General features: G+C 48.8%; 1 protein-coding gene across 1 annotated transcript in view; it reads right to left on the minus strand.

Annotated features, from left to right (window-relative positions):
• The window catches only part of TOX2 (TOX high mobility group box family member 2), a 153,981-nt gene that overhangs the window by 86,547 nt on the left and 54,409 nt on the right, over positions 1-13,025 (minus strand). The window contains exon 2 of the mRNA XM_038158573.1: positions 4,867-4,932. Coding sequence (XP_038014501.1) covers positions 4,867-4,932 — 66 coding nt within the window. The remainder of the gene's footprint in view (positions 1-4,866; positions 4,933-13,025) is intronic.

A 13,025-nucleotide genomic window follows, 5' to 3' on the forward strand; every position in this document is an offset into this window, starting at 1 on the left:
GCTTGTTTGTCTCTCTCCAGCCCACGCTGTTTGTGCTCCTGGGCTGAGATTTGGATCATTTGTCCTTGGTGCCCAGCTGGAGCAGGAATTGTTTTGTCTCCCTGCTCTGTGCAGAGAGCTCACCATCCCCTCATATGAAGCCCAGACCCACACACCAAAGCAGCAAGGATCTGAAAAATATAAAAGCTAAAACCTGAGGCATCACATCCCACCTGGCCTTGGCCACTTCCAGGGATCCAGAGGCAGACACAATTTCTCCAGGCATCCAGCTTTTCCAGCTGTAGAATCCTGGAATGGTTTGGGTTGGATCTTAAAGACCATCCAGTTCCTGCCCCTGCCATGGGCAGAGACAACTTCCACAACCCCAAGCTGCTCAGTGCTGCTGTGCAAACCTGCCAGCCAAGACCTGATATTTTTGACACACAGACGGGCACCATGACACTGCCAGCAGGAGCAACACACAGGAACAGGTTAATGAGGAGGAAATGATGTGCAAAGAATTTTGTCACTTTAACTCTCCTATTTTCAGTTCAACTCTCAAATTTTCAACACTTCATAGCACTGGGTCCTGTCTGTGCCCTCACTTCCAAAAGCAAAGAGCTGCTTATGCAGTCTCCCTGGCCTGAACAAACCACAGTGGTGTTGAACAGCCTTTCCACAACGAGTCACACAAATTAACTTGTTGGGACAAACAACAACGGGCTGGTTGCTCAGCTGGAATAAGCCATGCACTGAAATCTCCTGGGATTAGGCAGAGCATAGGATCCAAACTGTCCAGTGATAAATAATCAGCTCTTTCCTCCTTTAAGCTGCCTGTTGCCCTGCTAGCAGCCAGAGATGATCATGGAAGGAGGGGAAAGGAGCAAACACCCCCTGTAAGGCTTTCCATAGTGTCCCTGCACTGACCAGGTACACAGTCACATCCCAAAACCAGGGGACAGTGGTCCCCAAGGCAATGCCAGGGCCTGGCAGTCCCCACAACCTCATCACATCAGCCCCAGCTCCCTGACAAGGCAACTCCTGCATTTCTTCACCCAGCACATGGGATGATGATACCTTCTCACAGGGATTCCCAGGCAGAGTTAATCCATGTTTTTAAAGCACCCACGGACTCTGCCTGCAAGTGCAAAATCTTGATGCCAAATAAAACCAACCTCATTCCTCAACCTTTCCCTTTCATGGTGCTACTCTCCTTATCACAAAGACCTTAATAAATATCTTTCCCACTGATTTTGCAGGTGTTTTTATTTCTTTTACCAGCACTGTTTCATTTTTACTGATCTTTCAGAGCACTTCATATCTGTGTATTCCTTGGGATTTTTCACGTTACTTAATTCCTTGCCTTTGTTGGGAGAGGGGGGATGGGAAAGAAAGAAGGAAAATTGACAGGGGTGAGGAATGATGCTCTGCTGACTCCACAAGACACAAGAGATACCTCACTCATCTCGGGGGTCAAATGTCCATGATGGTTTGATCAGATGTCAGCTTGCATTTATACCCTGGCCTCTGCTGGAGGTTGAATTACATTTCACATTTGACTCACTTCTGGGGTCAAATGTCCCTCCTATTTGATGGAACAAGAGGAATTATTTTCCCCAAGCAGGTTGTGCTGGTGTGAGCTGTCAGTGCTCTCATTATGTTTTAGGCTCCTTTATTTCTGCATTTTGTCCTCAGCCGAGTCCAACCCCTCTGGGATGACAAGAGCTGCAGCCGTGGCACAAAAGACATCCCAACAAGGAAGATCAGGGGAAGGAAGAGGGCACCTGGCTTCCATATGTTTTGGATGGTGTTTTGTGGGGGTTTTACATGGGCTTTGGTGTGGGGTTTTGTTTCTCCTTCCCCTCAAGCTAGCAACTAGACGTGGAACAATGAAGGAGAGGCAGGAGGACCCTGATCCTGGCTTTGCCACACTCTTGCCATGAGAAACTGCAGAAAGCCAGAAAAGTTTGGGTTGGAAGGGACCTTAAATCTCATCTCATTCCACCCCTGCCATTGGCAGGGACATCTTGCACTGTCCCAGGCTGCTCCAAGCCCTGTCCAGCCTGGCCTTGGGCACTGCCAGGGATCCAGGGGCAGCCCCAGCTGCTCTGGGCACCCTGTGCCAGGGCCTGCCCATTCTCACAGGGGACAATCCCTTCCCAATATCCCATCCATCCCTGCCCTGTGGCAGTGGAAGCCATTCCCTGTATCTCATCCCTCCATTCCCTTGTCCCCAGTCCCTCTCCAGCTCTTCTGGAGCTTCTTCAGGCCCTGGAAGGGCTCTGAGCTCTCCCTGGAGCCTTCTCCCCTGGGCTGAACAGAACTTCCTTAGGATCAAAAACCAGATAAGGGCTGAGACAAAACTGCTGTCAGGGAGCTGCAGGATCATGATGGAGAAAAACCCCAACTCACCAGGCTCATCTACTGCAGTGTGATGATTCCAGCCCTGAGTGTGTACAATTTGCCTTGTCTTGAAGGAACCCAAGGGCTGTTGGGTGTCTCACATGGGCTGTAAAGGAATCTGGTGGTTCAGCAACCTCTGAGGTGAGATTGTGAAACCCCCCCTCCTGCTGTTTAATGTACTCCTTCAGGTTACAACAGGTTTAGCAAACAATAAAAACCATCTGGAACCCCCATTTAAATAGCAGAGTTGTGTCATTAGTGCTGAAGTCATGGCTGGGGCTGTAAAACCAGTAAACAAGTGCTGATGTGCAGGTAAATAAAGGGAGATGGTGCACTAAGGAGGGTGAGGAGGAAGCTGCTCCTCATCCTCCTTGGCCAAAGCTCATGCTGGGTGTGAACCCACATCCCTGCAGGACATGAACTGGGATCCTCACCTTCCTTCCCAGTTACACTCCTGCCACCCCAGATGAGGTTATGGGGGGTCACTGCAGCCTCCCACAGAGCCCAGGTGCCCCCTGCACCCTTGTACTCCCAGCTCCCCTCTGACTGTCCCACACCAGCCCAGGGAGGGGACTGGGGATGGCAAACCAGGCAAACACCCCCATTTATTTTCCGTGTTACTCCCTGTAGTGCTTTTGCTGGTGGAGAAAGAGCAGCACAGCCCCTGTGCACCAAGCCATCCCTGCAGTGCGGGCTCCTGCCCTCCTCTGCCAAGGGAAAGACCTTTCCTCCCTCTCCACCCTTAGCTGCTACTCCAAAATGGGAAATAGCAATTAAACAGAGAGCAAATGAAGGGTGAACTCCTCTTGCCCAGGTTACAGGGATCTAAGCTGGTTTGGTTGATCCTTCTCCAGGATCAAACTCAAGACATGACTCCTCCACCACATGGTAATCCCTGCTTTCCTTTGGGAGCCAACCCTCCTCCTTGAGGGGCAGCAAACCATTCCCAGCCCCACAGCACCCCTGCTGACCTCCCTCTCATGCCCACCCTTGAGGGAAACGGGATGAGATAGGTGCTAAGCAGGAATCACCAATGGTTCATGCTGGCCAGGGCTCTGCCCCCATCCAGCCTGGTCCTGCAGGCACATTGTGGCCAGAGACTGGGACTGCTCCCTGTGCCAGCACTGCCAGCCCTTCCCAGTGAAATCCTTGTCCCTTGGGAGGTTTTAAAGGCAAAGTGTCTACAACAACTGCCCTGTGATCATCCACAACATGTGGCTCTGCACAGCTGGGGGGACAGGGCTGACCCCTGGATGGGGCATTCAGGGATCACCCCATTCTTTCCCTCTGGCAATTCCTGGCTCTAATGATCACCCCCACATCGTTGTTGGTTGAACACATATTTGTTTCTGCTGAATCATTCAGCAACACAAAGTTTGCTGTTCCTTCCCCACCCTGGAATTCCTCCTCACGCAAGAACAGCCTCTCCCCACGCCACAGTGGGGACAGCTTCCAGTGCCAGCTGCCAGAGCCAGGGCAGGAACAACTCTCCTGAGCCATGAGCCAAGGCACTGCCCTGCTCCAAGGAGGCAAACTGCAGGATTTCATCCCATTCCCAGTGTAATATGGACAGAGTTTAACCCCTGCTGCCATTGGAGCACCCTGCATGTAATCCACAGTGATGTCCCAAACCCCAGGCACTCTGTGGGGCTGGGTCTGTGGTCAACAAAACAGCCCAACACAACCAAAAATAGGATTCTGGAATGTGTCAGCAGGGAACTGCCACCTTCCCTCCCAAGGCTGCATGTGATGAGGTGCTTTGTGCTGAGGGTGTAGCACCTCTAACCATGCCAGGCCACCCCGGAGGGGTGCACAGGACACCAGCTCTCATCTCCACGTCAGGGGGATAGAAAAGCATGTGCTGAAGTCCTCCTGTCCCAGCAGGACCTAAATATGGGCTTATCTTTACAGAATCACAGAACTGGGCTGGAAGATCACCTTGAAGATCATGTTCCAACCCATACACAGGTTTAGGACCCCACTCCAGGTTTTTTCCATGTGTATCCAAGCCCAGAGAGGGCTCAGGCACCTGCAAGACATGGACACTTCTATTCTGGTCCCCCACACGTGGGTTTCTAGCTCCAAAACAGGAACCCTTTGATTCCTTTTTCTCCCCTGTTAATCTATTTAGCTACAGGAAATACTCCACATGAGGGAAGGAGACATCTGAACTGCACACAATACTTGGAAACTTCACTGTGTCCAGAAACACCAAATGCACCTTCATTTTGAGTGAGGAATGCTGAGGCAAAGCTTTTCAGCAAAGCTTTTCAGCAGAGCCAGGCTCCAGTGGCAGGCAGCAGCACCAGGAGGGAAGGGCATCCCAATCCCTCCACCAAGGGCTGCATCTGTTCCTCGGCAGCAGCTGGGCTCTGACCTCCTCTGTGGACACTCCTGATGTCCCAGGAGGGCAGACTCACAGACAGCTCCTAGAATTTGTGCTTTAGTCCCCTAAAAATCTCACCCCAGCAAAACAACACTTACCTGATTGGCCGATAGAAAGTCCTGGGCGTTGTCGTTCATCCCCACGTACATGTTCTCCCCATCAAACTAGAAAGGCAAAAGAAAGAGTTAATAAAATGCCATCTGCACACCATGCTGCTGTGCATCCCAAATGTCTGCCTGGCTCTTCACATCAAGAGCCAGAATTCCCAGAGGAAAACCCTGAGCTGCTGTTTGAACACTTTTGAGAGGGTATGAGCACATCTTCAGCCCGGTTATTGCAATGGGATGTGCTAACATAGCATGGATATGGGATTTTTTCAGTGAAATAAGGAATGAATTGCTCCAATTCAAAGAAATAATTCAAATGTGAGAACCCACTGATGCACCCTTCAGCAAAGATCACCCAAAAGAAGCTGTTGCTGAAATTCCTGCTAGACCATCAATCTGATATAAAAAGCACACTTCCATCAATGGAAATGTCCAGACTTGGGCAGGTCCCATTCAGTCCTCTTACAGACCTCTACACCAAAGCAAAGCTCCTGCAGCAATGCAGAATCACTCTGGAGCTGTGGAAGAGGTTTTACAGTGACTTCTGTGAGCCAGAGAGAAGTTTGATAAGAGGATCCATGTTTACCCCCAAAAGAATTTTTGATACCAAAGTCGATGACAGAGAGACCAAGAAAGAAAGAAGGATAAAAAAGAGAAACCTGCAACTGCCTGATCCAGTGAGCACTTTGTCTCTTGTGACCAACGAATAAAGTGTAAACTTAGGAGTTTTGTAAGAACGTATAAAAAGCATGCATGCTAAAATAAAACCAGGTTTGAAGCCTTCTGAAAATGGAGTGTGTTGCTTTTCATTGTCTCTGTCTCAACCATGACATGGAGCATTCAGGAGAAGTCTGTGCCCAGCCTGACACATCCATCCTCTCCTCTCCTGTCCTCCTGCCTGCTCTGCCAGGACTCTGCTCCACGGCTGGGCCGGGCAGCCCGAGCCCAGCCCATCCTCCTGCGTCCCCCAGCTCCAGCACACACCCGATTCCCAGCTGCTAATCCACTTATCAGGCCATGGAGAACTACAACTCTTCTCACTAATTAGCTACAACGGGAGCTTTTCACTCACTCAGATTCCAAAGGAAGGAAAAAAAGCCCTCCAGGATTGTCTCTGGCTCCAAGTACGGCTGGGGCAGACCTCAAGGCTGAGTTCACAAATTAATTATGGCAATAAAAACGGGCTGTGCCATAAAACACTCCTGAGACGAGGATGGAGGAACCAGCTGTGAGTGACACCTTGCACTTAACAAGGGGAAGAGCCAACCCTCCTGCCCTTACCAGCAGGATGATGAACTGGAGATCATTCACCCCTCACCTGTCCTCTCACTCTCTGATATGAAGCTGATTCCAGTTATGCCTTAACAGAAATTGGCCATATTAAGAGCAATAAAAGCAAAATCTAAATAAAACCAGGTGAAGATTTTCAGCCTAGACAATTAATTACGCTTCCATTTCTCAGAGTGCTACAGGATTAGCTATTAAAGTCAGCAGAGTTAGTAAAGCCAAGTGGGAGTAACATGGCTCTGCTTGGCCTCAGACACCCTCTAATTGCCAAACTGTCCTCTGGCACAGCAAACCAATTAAAAGCTGTAAAACTGGAGCAGGTATTGTGGCATTCATTAATACCAGCAGCAGCTGCAGCAGGTGGGAGAGGATTCCTGTGCAATTGCTGGATTCTGTGAGAGCCACCAGTGAGGCAGGAGCTGTGGGATGCAGTTAGCACTGGGACAAAGAACTTCCACAGAAGGCATCTGGACACCACCCACTTTAACCTGGATTTCCCTCCACCTGTCAGATGGTCACTGGCACAGCCAGCTCCTGGCAGCTGGAGCTTCCAGAAACACAGATCCAACCAGCTCCACAGCCTAAATACCCTCTGACCCCACCTAAATACCCTCTGACAGCCCCACCAACCCCAGCAGACACACCTGGGCTGGCAGCAGAGGTGCCAGAGGTTGGTGGAGAATCACAGAATCTCTAGGGTTGGAAGAGCCCTCTAGGATCACTGAGTGCAGCATTCTCCCAGCACTGCCAAGGCCACCACTCAATGATGTCCCCAGGTGCCACACCACCTCTCAGATCCCTCCAGGGATGGTAACTTCACCACTGCCCTGGGCTACCTGTTCCAGCACCTGGCCACCGTTCCAGTGAAGAAATGTTCCCTAATACCCAATCTAAACCTGCCCTGCTGCATGTGAGGCTGATTCCTCTCATTCTATCCCTTGTTTCCCACAAGAAGACACTGACCCACACCTGGCCACCACCTTTTCCTCAAGGGAAAAAAATTGCCTTGAAATTACCTTACATTCAGCAAACCAAAAGTATCCTTCAGCGGGGAGGCCCAGAGCAGGGCAAACCCTCCCCTGTCCCCATATCCTTCTGTTTGTCAGAATGTATTTTTTTATGGCTTTCTACTGTTCCCCTATCTCCATTCCACAATTCCTTCTCCCCCTTGATGCCTTCATAACAACTGTAATGAATCCTGCCTTCAAAATTACTGTTTCTCTGATTTCCAGGCTGAGCAGCGAGCCTGAAAATCAAGACTCAAAATGCAATGGAAACTTTGGAATTTCCCCATTGCTGATTGGATTTTTTTCCCTCTCCTCCAGGCTGTGAAGGTGCAGACAAATTTATTAGAAATTCTCCCATCAGGATATTTTTTCAATTAGATGTTTGCCAGTTATGCAGCAGCCAGGTAGAGCAGATAAGTAATGTTCTCTCCCTCTTCTCATTATTGTTTTGCTACAGAATGCACTTCAAAACAATCAACCCCATCATAACAGGTAGATTTATGACAGAAACAGAAATTTTAATATTTCCCCTCGGTTATAAATGTCTCCTCCCTTTTTTCCTTCACTCCAGCTCCTGTTCCAAAGCTGCATACAGCCATTCATCACCCCCCTTACCCCAAAACCCAGCCTGCACTGAGTGATGTGGCAGGGATCAGTTTCAAGTCCTAATTCAAAAGAAACATCCTCTTGTGCAGTTGTCTTAATCACTTCATCACTTTTGCTCGGTTGCAACTAGTTCATTTGATTATTCTTTGGTTAATAGCAGCAGCCCATTAAACAAATCAGTGGCTGTGGCTGATTGTCTCCTGCATGGAATGAGCACGAAGCCAGGGAGGGAAGGGGAAAGAGAAGGGAAATAAAAAGGGAAGGGGAAGAAAAAGGGGAAAGTGAAAGGGTGAAAGTGCCCCAAATTCCACCAAATCTGACAACAAAGTCAAATGGACACCACTGAACTGCCTTGGTCTGCAGGTGACAAGAGCTCCAGCCCCAAGGCCAGGCAGGATTCCATCTCGTGCCACAGGAGGTGGCTTTGCCTGGCACTGGTGCACAAGGACAGGGATGCTGCCAGCCCCGTTCAGAGAGGGAGCTCCAAAGACATCAGGGTGATGGAGAGCAAGCCACAACTGCACCCCTCCATGGGACAATCTACTGAGTATTTTGGGTCCAAGCAAAAGAGTGAAGTGTGAGAAAACACTCTCTGAAATTCAGTTTTTCATGGAGAATTTAATTAAAAATATAATTCTTTTCCTATAGCTGCAGGGGAGCTGCAGCTGGCACTGCTCTATCAGCCCATACACGGAGCTCAATTCAGATGTTGTCGTACAAGGCACTTTTAAAATTTTTATTGCTTTTCTAGACTCATTTTGGTTTGTTATTTTTGCACCACAGCATTATTTTCAAACCTGTAAATGTGCCCAGAGGTCACAGGGGTCTCGTGTTAGCCAGATGAATATGAAAAGGAAAAACAAATGCAGGCAGCAGGCTGGGACAGACCCCAAAGTGCAGCAGCTGTGGGATCTCCAGCTCTGTGCAAACAGGGAGAACAAATGTTTGCTAACTGGGAAGGGCCCAGTGGAAAGAAACACAACCTCCTGCCAAGATTCCAAGAAGGTGTTACTTTTTCCTGGATGGCACTGCCAGCTTGTACAATTTTATTATGAATCTCATCACATCCTTTTAATTTTGTGGGAACCATGAACTGAGATGGAAACTTCAGCTTTGTATGAAAAAGTGGAATCAAAGATTGGTTTGGGTTGGAAGGGACCCTAAACATCACCCAGTTCAACTCCCCTGACATGGGCAGGACCACCTTTCACTAGACCAGAGTATGTGGGCAAAATTCATACCAGTAATACCTTCTGGGATACCTGCAAGATCTCAAAAGCCTTCCAAACTTTTTATTTAATTTTATTTTATGTGTCGTGGATTTGGTGGTTTTTTTTTGGTTTGGGTTTTTTCCTTGGAGGAGTCTCACCTGAATTTTGGCACTCATTTTTGGCTATACTAGACCGGAGCACCTTAACTGCAAGTCCACTGAGGTCCTAGAGCTTGAAAATGCGGCCTGTTGATACAAATCCAGCAGTAATTAAGAGCCATCGCCATCAAGGAGCTACTAAACGACCAGTTAAGAACAAATTGGATGCCTCCAGTGGTTTCTACTGCTTGGAGCTATTAACACGTGCCTCTGGTTTGCCTCCCTGTAGCAGGACACAGGAGATGGGCAGTGGGTTCCCTCTCATGACAACCTCATTTCCAAACTGGGTGCACTGGGGTGCCACATTTCACTGCAGATTCCTGGAATGCATCTGGGTTTGTTTCCCAGCAAGCTACAGCTCAGCTACCACCAGCACCAAGACAGAGTGACCTGATGACCTAGAACAGAGACCAGACAGAGCTAAAGAATAAAGCAGGGATTTATTCAAAGGCCTCCATGGATCCACCTTGGGCAGCACAAGAGCCCAGCCAGGGCTGCACCCAAGATGAACCAAAATGGTCCCAAAATGCACGAGCGCTCCCGGGGTCTCTCCCTTGGATCAGTTCTGCTCCATTTGCACCTTGCAGTTCATTGTCCCATTCCAGCTCCAGCCCAGGCACTCCCATCCTGCTTGTTTTTCTCTCTCAGCCCACGGAGTTTGTGCTCCTGGGCTGAGCTTTGGATCATTTGTCCTTGGTGCCCAGCTGGAGCAGGAATTGTTTTGTCTCCCTGCTCTGTGCAGAGAGCTCACCATCCCCTCACATGAAGCCCAGACCCACACACCAAAGCAGCAAGGATCTGAAAAATATAAAAGCTAAAACCTGAGGCATAAGACCCAAAGTAATGCCATGCAAGGAATGCTTTTAGGTTTTTAGTGAGTGAAAGTTAGGACCCAAGAAAACTCATGTAACACATTAAATTTGTATTTAATACACGTCATTGAAAAAAAAAAAAGAAAATTAAAGAAATTGCAGCCCGTGTTTTGCTGGGCTTCACCCAGCTGCTTCCAATGGCACCATTCCCACTATGGGGAAACATAACTCTTTAGAAAGTGTTACAGGAATGGTTTTATCAGCAATTCATTTTTATCAGTATTATTTGAGTGGCACATCCTGCTGTAAGTGCACTTTGGCCATGGTGCTTTCAGCCCGGCATCCCCACGATGCTGCTCCTGCACACCAGGCTCAGGATCTGTGGAAGAGGTTTTACAGTGACTTCTGTGAGCCAGAGACAAGTTTGATGAGAAGATCCATGTTTACCTCTGAAAAATTTTTTGACCAAGGTTGTTGACAGAGAGACCAAGAAAGAAAGAAGGATAAATAAGAGAAACCTGCAACTGCCTGTTCCAATGAGCACTTTTTCTCTTGTGGCCAATGAGTAAAGTGTAAGCTTAGGAGTTTTGTAAGAATGTACAAAAAGCAGGCATGCTAAAATAAAACCAGGTTTGAAGCCTTCTGAAAATGGAGTGTTGTTTTGTATTGTCTCCCTCTCAACTATGACAAGGATGCTCTCTGTACACATCTCTGGGATGGGAAATCCTCACCTCAGCCCTGCCCCTGCCAGCGCTGGCTGAGCTGCCACTGCAGATTCCTGCAGGAGTAATTTAGCATCCCACCTCTTCAGGGAATACACGGCTGAGGTTAGCTTAATCTCTTTAACTGCAGTTCCCCCATTAAGGTCTTTACACAACCTCTGGCCCGGAGTGATCTACTTAGCATTATTTATTTGTGTGTGAAATGCTTGGGTAGCCCCTGGGCTGATCCTGTCAGGGAGGGTCAGGAGTTCAGCAGGAGATTTACTCTCCCCCCAGGAGTGCCCTGAAGGGGAAGTCAGCCTGTCCACCCCAGCCAGCCCGGCCCTGCGCTGAGATTTGTTTGGGGACAAATGGCATTAACAGGGAGCACGACCCCACAGCAGGTGTCAGAGGCACAACACAAACCCAGCATCCACAGGAGCCACCGGGGCTTTGAGGGGCTGGCTTTCCTACAAACACTGAATATTCTCACACATTATCCCAGGGGAAATCCAGCTTGATACAGTTGAAATATTGAGGCTTAAAGCTTTACAGCAAAAAGGGGTTTGTTTGGTTGATTTGTTTGTTTTAAGAACAGTTTACAAGAAGGATAAAAGCCTGGTAGGGTTTTTTTCCTCAAATACGCCAGGAGGAGGAAACCTGCAGGGCTGGTGGGGCCAAGGTATGGTAGAGGCTGTCAAGAAACTACAGCCAGGTGGGAAAGAAAGGAATGACCTGCACCAGCCTGGACACTGATGGAGTGAGTATTCAGAAATTCCTAAACTGGGGCATCTCCCTTGGAAAGACCCATCTGAGAAGCTCTCACACTGGGATGGCCAGAAGGAAAACATAAAACCAACTGAGGAAATCCTAAGGAACCCCCATGGCCAAGTGACATTCACCCACTTGCTCTAAAACAATGTGAGGGAACTTTGGGACCATCATGACAACATAGACCTTGAGGGGCTGGAGCACGTCCAGGGAAGGGAATAGAGCTTGGGGAAGGGAATGGAGCACCAGGAGAGGCTGAGGGAGCTGGAAAGGGGCTCAGCCTGGAGAAAAGGAGGCTCAGGGGGACCTTGTGGCTCTGCACAGCTCCTGACAGGAGGGGACAGCCGGGGGGGTCGGGCTCTGCTCCCAGGGAACAGGGACAGGAGGAGAGGGAACAGCCTCAAGGTGTGGTTTAGTTTGGAGATTAGGCAAGGTTCCTTAACTGAAAAGGTTGTCCAGCTGAGCCACAGCTGCCCAGGGCATGGTGGAGCCACCCTCTTTGGAGGGATTTAAAAGGCACGTGGATGTGACACTTGGGGACATGGGTTAGAGGTGGCCTTGGCAGTGCTGGGTCACTGCTTGGGCCCAACAATCCCAGAGTTCTTTCCCAGCCTAAATGATTCAGTGATTTTAAATGCCTGACCTTCTGTCTCTGTGCCCAAACAAAGAGGAGTGGGAGGAGGAAGGTTCCAAACCAGCATGTCCAACCCCCTCAGTGTGAACCCATCACACTCCAACACACCCCAAGGAGACCCAGAGGGAGCCAAGAGGAGGCACCTTGTGCCTCACAGCCCACTTAGAGCGTGATGAAAGGTCAGCAAGCCCCTAGGAAAGATGAACTGATCTCTCTGGCTGAAATTCTCACAAGGCTCCTCAAAAACCAGCTCTAAGCCCCAAAACCCAACATGTCATGGGACCCAGGGGAAGGTTCTCTTACTCACAGCAAGACACTCAGTAGGTTTTAGCAAGCAGAAGATCATGGTCCGTGATCCATCTGCACTAAAATTCCTCCAGCTCATCATATAACTGATCTGGAAGGGCTCAGTTTATTATTGAGACAGAAATTATTCAGGCCAGCCAAAACTAAAAGCGACTTTGAATAGCTTTGCATTAGGACTCTCGCTGTGCTAAGTGGCACTGAGGAAATGGAAGATTAAATTTAATGTCAATAAATGCAAAGTAATGCACTGAAGAAAAGCAATCTCAACGACAGACAGGACAACGAGCCTTAAAATTGATGTTGCTGTCCAGAAGAGAAACTTTTCTAGAGAGTTCACTTCCAATTTTTTTCCTGTCCTCAGCAGCTGCCAAAAATGCCATTCAGGTTTTAGAAACAATCAGGAAAAGAGCAAGAGGGAAGGACCAAATATTATTTCACCATGTTAGAAGGAGAGAGGGCAACTGCAAGGAGGATCCAAGGTGTGGGATGCACACGTGGATGAGGAAAAAGGGGTGATGAAGGGATAGAAGGGTATTGGACGGACTCAATGAAGATGTATTTGAAAAATTGAATGAGAGCAGGGTTCTAACAGCCTAAAATCAAGGAGACAGACACTGAGAGAGATTATTAGCAAGTGAAATGAAACCCTTCCAGAGA

Source organism: Motacilla alba, chromosome 20, assembly GCF_015832195.1.
Source record: "Motacilla alba alba isolate MOTALB_02 chromosome 20, Motacilla_alba_V1.0_pri, whole genome shotgun sequence".
Lineage (NCBI taxonomy): Eukaryota > Metazoa > Chordata > Aves > Passeriformes > Motacillidae > Motacilla > Motacilla alba.